Source organism: Salmo trutta, unplaced genomic scaffold (assembly GCF_901001165.1).
Source record: "Salmo trutta unplaced genomic scaffold, fSalTru1.1, whole genome shotgun sequence".
NCBI lineage: Eukaryota > Metazoa > Chordata > Actinopteri > Salmoniformes > Salmonidae > Salmo > Salmo trutta.
Genome location: NW_021822406.1, coordinates 266,059 through 278,189, shown reverse-complemented (window position 1 = coordinate 278,189; position 12,131 = coordinate 266,059). Strand labels below are relative to the sequence as shown.

The 12,131-nt window shown below is 41.0% G+C and overlaps 1 protein-coding gene across 3 annotated transcripts; it reads right to left on the bottom strand.

Annotated features, from left to right (window-relative positions):
• Nucleotides 1-3,963: 3,963 nt before the first annotated feature.
• LOC115182211 (zinc finger protein 239-like) lies at nt 3,964-7,647 on the bottom strand. Of its 3 annotated transcripts, none has more exons than XM_029743834.1 (2): nt 7,175-7,647; nt 3,964-4,994 (listed from the first exon to the last, which is right to left on the bottom strand). In XM_029743834.1, the coding sequence occupies exons 1-2, from the start codon at nt 7,464-7,466 to the stop codon at nt 4,117-4,119; spliced, it is 1,170 nt and encodes a 389-aa protein (XP_029599694.1). In that variant the 5' UTR covers nt 7,467-7,647; the 3' UTR covers nt 3,964-4,116. The 3 variants fall into 3 exon arrangements, with proteins under 3 accessions (XP_029599694.1, XP_029599696.1, XP_029599695.1); XM_029743836.1 differs by lacking the exon at nt 3,964-4,994 and adding an exon at nt 6,277-6,512; XM_029743835.1 differs by lacking the exon at nt 3,964-4,994 and adding an exon at nt 6,277-6,507.
• Between the last annotated feature and the right edge of the window lie 4,484 nt (nt 7,648-12,131).

Sequence of the window (12,131 nt, the reverse complement as noted above, 5' to 3'; positions counted from 1 at the left end):
TGTTTTAGCAGAGTCGTTTAGCGAGCTCATGGCTTAAAACACTGTGGCAAATATACACCGAAAGTGTCTACAGAGCTTGAAAGCTTCGGCTATGTTTGCGAGCAAGCTACCGAGGTGTCTGACTAGCTGTTGTTGTTGAAGAAACGTCCCGTCCACTAGATTATACGTCACACAGCAGCATCGCCTGAAACACGCTCATCGCCATCTGCTGACTGGAGTTGGTAACGCAGTTGAGGAACATTTTTATTTTCATTTTCCAGACCAAAACAATTTAAAAAAAAAATGTATTTCATTATATAATATTATTATATTGTGACGTACAAAGAGAAGCATGTGTTAATTTGTGAATATCTTTAATGAGTGAGAATTTAAAACAATTTACTCCTGCACATCTGCATTTAGGAAATCAATCAATCAAACAGATAATAATCCAATAAGGTATCTAGGTCCAAACTGCTCCTACACAGTGTAACAGGACTGAGTAGGTCCAAACTGCTCCTACACAGTGTAACAGGACTGAGTAGGTCCAAACTGCCTCTACACGGTGTAACAGTACTGAGTGGGTCCATACTGCTCCTACACGGTGTAACAGGACTGAGTAGGTCCAAACTGCTCCTACATGGTGTAACAGTACTGAGTAGGTCCAAACTGCTCCTACATGGTGTAACAGTACTGAGTAGGTCCAAACTGCTCCTACATGGTATAACAGTACTGAGTAGGTCCAAACTGCTCCTACACGGTGTAACAGGACTGAGTAGGTCCAAATTGCTCCTACACGGTGTAACAGGACTGAGTAGGTCCAAACTGCTCCTACACGGTGTAACAGGACTGAGTAGGTCCAAACTGCTCCTACACGGTGTAACAGGACTGAGTAGGTCCAAATTGCTCCTACATGGTGTAACAGTACTGAGTAGGTCCAAACTGCTCCTACATGGTGTAACAGTACTGAGTAGGTCCAAACTGCTCCTACACGGTGTAACAGTACTGAGTAGGTCCAAACTGCTCCTACACGGTGTAACAGTACTGAGTAGGTCCAAACTGCTCCTACACGGTGTAACAGTACTGAGTAGGTCCAAACTGCTCCTACACGGTGTAACAGTACTGAGTAGGTCCAAACTGCTCCTACATGGTGTAACAGTACTGAGTAGGTCCAAACTGCTCCTACACGGTGTAACAGTACTGAGTAGGTCCAAACTGCTCCTACACGGTGTACTGAGCTGCAGTCAGTATGAAAAAAGTAGTGGAACATGAATTAAAAGGAAAAGGTGCTGCACTGAGCGACTAGTTAAACTATTGGGTTGAAAATGCACTGCTGCCCTTAATGTGTCACTCATTGCTTTAAGCCACACCCACCAACTGGAGCAAACCAACAATTCCTCAACGTCTGTTCACTTAGTGCTGAGCGATTAACCAAAATAAAGTTTTTTAAACAACGAATTGGCCAACGTTATTTTAATTATTTCAATTACATTTTTATTTATTTTTTTACTTCAATGTGTACATCGCAGTTTCTCTAGAAATACATCTAATCAAGCCGGAACTTTGCGATGTAGTAGAGAGTTGTAGTTTCTCTAGAGATAAATCAGACCCAGACTGAATTGTGCGATGTAGTAGGGAGTTGTAGTTTCTGTAGAGATAAATCAGACCCAGACTGAACTGTGCGATGTAGTAGGGAGTTGTAGTTTCTCTAGAGATAAATCAGACCCAGACTGAACTGTGCGATGTAGTAGGGAGTTGTAGTTTCTGTAGAGATAAATCAGACCCAGACTGAACTGTGCAATGTAGTAGAGTTGTAGTTTCTGTAGAGATAAATCAGATCATGCCTGAACTGTGCGATGTAGTTGGGAGCAACTAGATGACCAAGATCATCCATTGTGCATCTAGTTGTCCGTCTGTGTTTCTTTTACGACTGCCACGGAAGAGAGAAGGAAGTGTGCGATCCTGAGGTGATGTGGGCTCCCAAGTGGCGCAGTGGTCTAAGGCACTACAGTACCTGGTTTGAATCCAGGCTGTATCACAGCGGTCTAAGGCACTGCATGAGGCGTCACTACAGTACCTGGTTTGAATCCAGGCTGTATCACAGCGGTCTAAGGCACTGCATGAGGCGTCACTATAGTACCTGGTTTGAATCCAGGCTGTATCACAGCGGTCTAAGGCACTGCATGAGGCGTCACTATAGTACCTGGTTTGAATCCAGGCTGTATCACAGCGGTCTAAGGCACTGCATGAGGCGTCACTATAGTACCTGGTTTGAATCCAGGCTGTATCACAGCGGTCTAAGGCACTGCATGAGGCGTCACTATAGTACCTGGTTCACAACCGGCCGTGATTGGGAGACCTGCCCCACAGGGCGGCGCACAATTGGCCCAGCGTCGTCCGGGTTTGGCTGGAGTAGGCCGTCATTGTAAATAAGAATTTGTTTTTAACTGACTTGCCTTGTTAAATAAAGGTAACATTTTGTTTTAAGTGATTGGTTTTCAGGCTGACAGTGTGTCATCTATCTTCCAGCCATCCATTCACCCACTCAGAAGAGACCTCTAGTGATGTTCTGTCTGACATGTTGTGTTATATACCTTCCAGCCATCCATTCACCCACTCAGAAGAGACCTCTAGTGATGTTCTGACTGACATGTTGTGTTGTCTACCTTCCAGCCATCCATTCACCCACTCAGAAGAGACCTCTAGTGATGTTCTGACTGACATGTTGTGTTGTCTACCTTCCAGCCATCCATTCACCCACTCAGACGAGCTCATTTCTGTAAGTACATAGATATACATAATCAATGTCCACTAGTGGCTAACACAGTTAAAAATATTAATTGAAATTTTTATTCAGATAACATGTTGCAAAAAAAAAATACAATCTGCACTCTGTTTTCTTAGCTTGAAGACTGAGGGCTCTATTCAATCCGGATCGCGGAAGTTCAGCTTTACAGCGTGAATGAAATTTAAAGGCAGTGTTACCGCTTTAGTGGAGACTGCATTCAAGGTAAACCCTGCATATGTCGGCTCAATCCGAAATGACCTTTACATTTCTATAGCGGAATCTGTAACACTTCAGCTGTACAGACTGAATAGAGTCCTAGTACACAAATTAATTAAATGAAACCAAAAGACTAAATTCATGAGGTTAGAGTCAAGAAATACACCGAGTCCATAGTTGCGAACATAAGAAACAATTTCAATTTAAACAGGTTCGTCGGCACAATTTAAAAAAAAATGTACTTGAAGTTGACAGAAAGCTAAATTGTAGCTGGTACCATTGGATGACGCCCTATGCTCACCTGAACAAATTCTTCATCAGCCTATCAAAGACTTTAGACTTTACGTCCACCAAACAATGGCATTTCTTAAAATAGGTCAACTTTGGCTACTAGAGGGATATTTTAAACCTACAAATTCATTGGTCTGTAACATAATGTTGTGTACCAATATTGCATTGATGCTTCCTTGACTAGATTACTAGCTACTACTAACATTAGACAACATTTTCATGTTTTTGCAAATATAGTATGACAAAATCCCATGTTGTTGTTTCTGTTTGACACATCCATGTGCTTTGAGGGGAAAAAATATGAGATTGTTACATGTACAATTTAGTGTTCTGTCAACTGCATTCATTGTACTTACAGAAATGAGCTCGTCTGAGTGGGTGAATGGATGGCCGGAAGGTGTATAACACAACTTGTCAGTCAGAACATGCAAGTAAATCAACTATTTTAATTGGCCGATACCCATTTTGTGCTGGAGAACCTGTTTACATTTAAAATGGTTGCTTAGGGACCCATTATTCATCCGTTTAATCATTTATATTGTAAAATATCAAAATCATATAAAGAACATCTTTATAGATGAATTCAATCAGTCCAAATCCATAATAATAAAAAAAGAGAGAAATGTTTTAATTGTAATCTGATTTTAGACATGATCATGTCTCTAGAGAAAAAATAAAAATGGGCCTAATTTTGAGTAAGATTGCATATAAACAACATGATTTAATGTAGCATAAAACAACAGTCAAACATCAATCAGAACACAGTGACTCATCAGAACACAGCCTGTCTATTCTATCATGTGATTTCAGGTCCTTTGTCTGGGGAAAATGTCTTTCCACAATTAGGTTCCCTCACTAAAACTCTTTCCAAACTGTGAGCTTATCTTCCCCTGTGTGTGTATGTTCTCATGCCTTTTCAGGCTCCCTAACTGGGTAAAACTCTTTCCACACTGGGAACAGTGGTAAGGCTTCTCTCCAGAGTGTATTCTCTTATGTTTGTTCAGGTTCCCTAAATTAGAAAAACTCTTTCCACACTGGGAGCAATGGCAAGTTTTCTCCCCTGTGTGTGTCCTCTCATGCTCCTTTAAGTTATCCGACAACCTGAAATTCTTTCCACAATGGGAACAGTGGTAAGGCTTATCTCCAGAGTGTATTCTCTTATGTTTGTTCAGGTTCCCTAAATGGGAAAAACTCTTTCCACACTGGGAGCATCGGAAAGGCTTTTCTCCTGTGTGTTTCCTCTCATGCTCTTTTAGGTTCCTTAACTTGGTAAAACCCTTTCTACAGATGGAGCAATGGTATGGTATGTCTCCTGTGTGTGTCCTCTCATGCTCCTTCCGATTATCTGACAACCTAAAGTTCTTTCCACAATGGGAACAAGGGTAAGGCTTCTCTCCAGAGTGTATTCTCTTATGTTTGTTCAGGTTCCCTAACTGGGTAAAACTATTTCCACACTGAGAGCAGTGGTAAGCCTTTTCTCCTGAGTGTATTCCTTTATGCCTTTTCAGGCTCACTAACTGGGTATAACTTTTTCCACACTGGAAGCATTGGAAGGGCTTTTCTCCTGTGTGTGTTCTATCATGCTCTTTCAGCTTCCATAACCACTTAAAACTCTTATTACACTGGGAGCAGTGGTGTTGTCTCACTGGTTTGGGCATCTCAGGGTCGTGTTCCCCTGAAGGACGCTTCCGTCTGTCAGAGTGAGAGTCTGGTCTCTCTCCTGCCAAAGACAAACATAGTATTTAGTTAAACAGAGAGATAGTGAATAGAACAGGTGATAGGAGTCTATTGAAAGATGGATAAAGATACAGTTTTACTGTTCTTTATACAGTGCATTTTGAAAGTATTCAGACCCCTTCCCTTTTTCCACATTTTGTTACGTTACAGCCTTATTCTAAAATGTATTAAAATATTTTTTCACCTTATCAGCACACAATACCCCATAATAACAAAGTGAAAACAGGTTTTTAGACATTTCTGCAAATGTATAAAAAATAAACAATATCTTATTTACAGAAGTATTCAGACCCTTTGACATAAGACTCGAAATTGAGCTCAGGTGGATCCTGTTTCCATTGATCATCATTGAAATGTTTTTACAACTTCATTGGAGTCCACCTGTGGTCAATTCAATTGATTGGACATGATTTGGAAAGGCACACACCTGTCTATATAAGGTCCCACAGTTGACAGTGCATGTCAGAGCAAAAATCAAGCCATGAGGTTGAAGAATTGTGATCCTGGGAAGGGTACCAAAAAAATGTCTGATGGATGGCTATCTGTGTGGATAGATGGCTTATTGGATGGTGTCTGTGGTGCTCTGTGTGGATGGATGTCTCTCTGTGTAGATGGATGGCTCTCTGTGTGGATGGATGGCTCTCTGTGTGGATGGATGGCTCTCTGTGTGGATGGATGGCTCTCTGTGTGGATGGATGGCTCTCTGTGTGGATGGATGGCTCTCTGTGTGGATGGATGGATCTCTGTGTGGATGGATGGCTTGTTGGATGGTGTCTCGTTGCGTCTGTGGCGCTCTGTGTGGATGGATGGCTCATTGGATGGTATATGTCGCTCTCTGTGTGGATGGATGGCTCAGTGGATGGTATATGTGGCTCTCTGTGTGGCTGGATGGCTCTCTGTGTGGATGGATGGCTCAGTGGATGGTATATGTGGCTCTCTGTGTGGATGGATGGCTCTCTGTGTGGATGGATGGATCTCTGTGTGGATGGATGGATCTCTGTGTGGATGGATGGATGGATGGATCTATGTGGATGGATGGCTCAGTGGATGGTATATGTGGCTCTCTGTGTGGATGGATGGCTCTCTGTGTGGATGGATGGCTCTCTGTGTGGATGGATGGCTCTCTGTGTGGATGGATGGATCTCTGTGTGGATGGATGGCTCTCTGTGTGGATGGATGGCTCTCTGTGTGGATGGATGGCTCTCTGTGTGGATGGATGGCTCAGTGAGTCTGTGGCGCGGGGGGGGGGTTATTTTATTTCTTGATTTTTTTTGTGATATCCAATTGGTAGTTACAATTGTCTCATCGCTGCAACTCCCCAAAGGGCTTGGGAGAGGCGAAGGTCTAGACAAGCATTCTCCGAAACTTCTGAACACACTGTTCGCTTAACCGGGAAGCCAGCACCAATGTGATGACCAAAGTCAGCTTGCAGGTGCCTGGACCGCCACAAGGAGTTGCTGGAACTCGATGAGCCAAGGAAAGTCCCCCTGGGAGTACTGTTCTGGAAGCATAAGGACCTTATCTTTCATATCAGCAAGAAATAATAATCATTTTTAAAAAAGGTTAAAAAGATACACACCTTTATAAGGTTAATGTTCCCACAGGGTCATGTTACAGCACGTGTTTACAGAACCCCGATGGAAGACAAGAGGCGACATACCTGTGCTAATTAGCTATCTAGCTCCTGTGTGTAAGCCTAACTCAGGAAGTCTAGCGGAAGACGAGTTTAGTAGGATGGAGGCTCCATAGCTGTATGGCTCTGTAACTGCTACAGTGTAGTTTAGTAGGATGGAGGCTCCATAGCTGTATGGCTCTGTAACTGCTACAGTAAGTGTATATTTTTAATTTGAAGGATTCTTTCACGCTGCTTCAAAAGCCGTATCGCAAGCAATGATTGACTTTCTAAACACACACAGCCTGGTCTCATAGACTAGACGTAACATAGTACATGCAAACTAATGGCTGGAATCTGTAGGGAGAATGCAGAATGCCTCCTAGAGTTCTCGAGAGCTAGCTGATGACATATCTTCCCAGAGGAATAAGAGGATGTCTTTATCAATTCCTACAGTACAGAAAAACATATCCAAGTGTAGTGCCCTTTTAAAAATCACACATTAGTTCAACAACTGCAGAGTTTGTGTCCCTGTTTAAGATAGTACTTACTGGAGTTAATCAGATCTCCAGTCTTTTCTGCTTCTTCCTCCTCCAATGTGACAGTTATCCCCTTCACGCCAAAAACGTCTTCCTCTTCTTTCACTGTGACAGCAACATCGTCCTCTTTATCCTCTTCTTTCACTCTGAACACGTCTTCATCTTCTTTCACCGTAACAGCCTCACCTTTAACTTCTTTTTTGACGGTAACAGCCTCCTCTTCCTTCTCATCTTTCACGATAGTTCCTTTCTCCGTCCAGAAGACCTCTTCTTTAACAGGGGGAGAGTGGCTTAGTAAACTCATGGTCGGGATGTTAGCTAGCTAGGCTAATGCTGACTGACAACAACGTTAATATAAAATTACATGGGGTAACTATTTGTTTAAACCATAGTGGCAAATAAACCACGAAATTGTCTAAAGAGTGTATTTGTTTCGACAATGTTAGCTACCGAGGTGGCTGCAGTTGTTGAAGAGGCTTTCCGTCCACTAAATTATACGTCACACTAGAAACATCGCCTGAAAGACACATATCGCCATCTGCTGTCTGGAGGGAGGAAACGCAGTTGAGGGAATGTTTAATTTTTGTCTATTAAATAATATTATATATATAGATTAATAACACTTTTCCAAATAAAAGCATGTGTTGATTGATTAGTTCAGATTTTTTATCAGTGAGAATTTAAAACAAACTTTACATCTGTTGCTAAGTGATCGATTAAAATAGAGCTCCTTGGTGGGTTTAGAGTCTAAATGAGAATGCATGAGCACAAAAGAACCCCGTACCTGCTGTAAATTGATGCTGGATTTTTGATGTTATGGGGCTATTTTGCTTCCATTGATCCTGGGGCCCTTTGATTTCTTCACTGTTATTCTACAATGTAGAAAATAGTAAAAAAAAAAAAAAACTTGAATGAGTATGTGTTCTAAAACTTTTGACAGGTAGTGAGTTACTCATTGGTAGCGTTATCAGATTGCACAGCATAGATTTTCACTGCTACTCAGAAGATACACAACTTTACATTTCTGTGTCACCAGAGGATTTTAGCTCCACAGATAAATTATTAGACTGTATTAGTGATTTAAATACTTGGATGAGTCCCAACTTCCTCCAGCTAAATCAAGCCAAGAATGAGGTAATTATTGTTGGAACTAAAGCACAGAGAGAGAATCTGGCCGCACATTTTAATTCACAGGCAATACACATAAAACACCAGGTAAAAAACCTAGGTGTTATTTTAGTTCCTGGGACTAAATTTCGATTCACACATTAGGAATGTGACCAAAATAGCTTTTTACCACATGAGGAACATTGCCAAAGTACGGTCGTTTTTATCTCAGGCTGATACAGAGACTCATCCATGCTTTAATTACAAGCAAGCTACTGTAATGCTCTTCTATTCTGGACTACCCAAGAAAGTAATTGGTCAACTGCAAAACATACAGAATACTGCAGCAGGGGTACTGACCAAGACCAGACGGAGAGCACACATTACACTGGTTTTAAGGTCTCTGCACTGGCTGCCTGTCAGTTTTAGAATTCATTTTAAAATCATTCTATTGGTTTTTAAATCAATCCATGATTGTGCACCCCAATACATGTCAGACATGTTTTTAAGTTATGTACCCAGTACGTCCCTCAGGTCCTCTGGCCTTTTAACTATCCCAAAGCCTAGGACCAAGAGGCATGGAGAGGCAGCCTTTAGTTACTATACCCCCAGTCTCTGGAATAGTCTGCCAGAGAACCTGAGGGGGACCAAGAGGCATGGAGAGGCAGCCTTTAGTTACTATATCCCAGCCTCTGGAATAGCCTGTCAGAGAACCTGAGGGGGACCAAGAGGCATGGAGAGGCAGCCTTTAGTTATTATACCCCCAGCCTCTGGAACAGCCTGCCAGAGAACCTGAGGGGGGCTGAAAATGTGGACATATTTAAAAGAGATCTTAAAACACATATTTGTATTTTTGATTTTCCTCAGGGTGCTTTTTAGTTGTTTAGTTTGTCATTATTTTGGTTTTTTATCTTATGTTTGTTTAGTAAATATTTCAGATTTTATTTGTCATTGTTTTTTCCTCGGATGTGTACGTCATCCCTAAGTCTGCTTCTCCTCTCTCTGAAATCTTTCCAATGGAAAAATCATTAAAGTACTTGGTAATATCAGTGGGTTTTGTGATTTATTGAGATTCAATCTGATTCAATAAAAAATGGTGCTGAGTTTGCCTTTTTGCCCAACATTTCATTTAAGGTGCTCCAAAGCTTTTTACTATCATTCTTTATGTCTTTTATCTTTATTTCATTGTATAGTTTCTTCTCCTTTTTATTCAGTTTAGTGACATGATTTCTCAATTTGAAGTACGTTTGCCAATCGGTTGTGCAGCCAGACCTATTTTCCATTCCTGTTGCCTCATCCCTCTCAACCATACACTTTTTCAATTCCTCATAAATCCAAGGGAATTTAACAGTTTTTACAGTCCTTTTCTTAATGGGTGCATGCTTATTAGTAACTGGAATAAGCAATTTCATAAATGTGTCAAGTGCTGCGTCTGGTCGCTCCTCATTACACACCACGGACCAACAAATATTCTTTACATCAACAACATAGGAATCACTACAACTTATTGTATGACCTCTTTTACAGAACATCAGGCCCAGCCTTTGGAACTTGGGTTTGTCTCGATATGGCTACTATATAGTGATCACTACATCCGATGGATTTGTATACTGCTTTCAAACAATTTTCTGCAGCACAAGTAAAGATATGATCAACACATGTTGATGATTTAATTCCTATGCTGTTTGTAACTACCATGGTAGGTTGACTGATAATCTGAACCAAGTTGCAGGCACTAGTTACAGTTTGAAGCTTTTTCTTGAGTGGTCAGCTTGATGAAAGCCAGTCAATATTTAAATCACCCAGAAAATATACCTCTCTGTTGACATCACATACATTATCAAGCATTTCACACATGTTATCCAGATACTGACTGTGTTAGCACTTGGTGGTCTATAGCAGCTTCCCATCAGAATGGGCTTTAGGTGAGGCAGATGAACCTGTAGCCATATTACTTCAACAGTATTTAACTTGAGATCCTCTCTAAGCTTTACAGGAATGTGGTTCTGAATATAAATGGAAACACCTCCACCTTTGATATTTCTGTATTTTCTGTAGATGTTATAACCATGTAATGCTACAATTGTAACATCAAAGCTATTATCCAAGTGAGTTTCAGAGAATGTCAGAATATGCATGTCATTTGTTACAAGCAAATGATTGACTTCATGAACCTTGTTTCTTAAGCAACATATGTTAAAGTGGGCTATTTTTAGCACTTTTCTGGGATGCTTGCTTGTTTTCATTGCTTTATTGTGAAGCTGAGGAAATGTTATGTTATTTATGTTAGTGCAGGGTGAGCTGCACACAGTGGACTTCCTCCTAGGGCACACCGCCTCAGTGCTAACAGTACATCTCTGGTTCATAGGCACATGATTACTATATACAGTAGCTGTAGCATCAGCAGAGGCCTTCAGGGCAGTTAACGGGACATAAATTAGGTCACTGACACTGTGTCGTCCAACACCCCTGGGCTAATGTATTATTGATTGTATGTTTGTTTATTCCGTGTAACTCTGTGTTGTTGTATGTGTCGAACTGCTTTGCTTTATCTTGGCCAGGTCACAGTTGCAAATGAGAACTTGTTCTCAACTAGCCTACCTGGTTAAATAAAGGTGAAATAGAAAATATAAAAAAAATTATAAAAATGTACATTTGCTGACGCATTATGACAACTAAGCAACAGAATGGTAGAGATGAACTGAACTGGGCTTGGGTCATTGATAAGTCATTGTCTCAGTGCAGCCTTAAAATGCTGTGAAAGGATCAGGCTGTTGATTGTGGCCTGTGAAATATTGTCCCACTGCTTTTCAATGGCTGTGACGAAGTTGCTGGATATTGGCGGGAACTGGAATACGCCGTCATACACATCGATCCAGAGCATCCCAAACATGCTTAATGGGTAATTTGTCTGGTGAGTATGCAGGCCATGGAAGAACTGGGACATTTTCAGCTTCCAGGAATTGTGTACAGATCCTTGCGACATGGGGCCGTGCAGTACCCTGCTGAAACAGAAATGCTAACTAACAGGGATGTAAACAAATTTGCACCCAACATTTTTGAGAAATAAGCTTTTTCTAAAAATGAAACATTTCTGGGGTCTTTTATTTCAGCTCATGAAACATGTTGCGTTTATATTTTTGTTCAGTATAATATGACTAAATGGTTTCTTTCTGTGTTGCAGGGGCAGTCAAGCAATGTAATGGAAAGGCAGCAGAACATGACTTTCCATTACAGAACAGAGCTGTGGGAGACCACATCAAGCCCCTGGTAGAGCCTGGGAGCTTGACGAAGATAAACGCAACAATTATTTGTCATCACTCATATCAAAATCACGTTGAAATCAATTGCGCGTGAGGGGGAGATGAGGTTGCAAATCCTGTAAAAACGAACAGCTCAAACACCCCACAAAATCTGGGAATAATGTGTACATCACTGGTTAGAGGACAATTTCTAGCAAAAAGCTACATTTTGAAGAGTTGCGTTTTGATTTAAGTGGGTCGCCAACATGGTAAGTGTAACACAACACTTTTTTGGTTAAATAGAACTCTTTCAATTCAGAGGCTGGATTTTTCCCCTGAGGCTAATATCCATATGACACTGAACTCAATAGAACAGGGCAATGGTTTAAGGTTCTACATTGTGACATTATCAATTAAAATACTCCTACTACAATGTTAAAACATTCTACATTGTGACATCATTAAGATACTCCTACTACAATGTTAAAACATCCTATATTGTGACATTATTTCATTGATATCATGAAACAACTTCATGTATGTATTTTCTGATGTTTAATCAGAGATCTTTTAGCAGAGTATCTCATGTCACATTGACTACAGCTATATGGTTTCTCTCC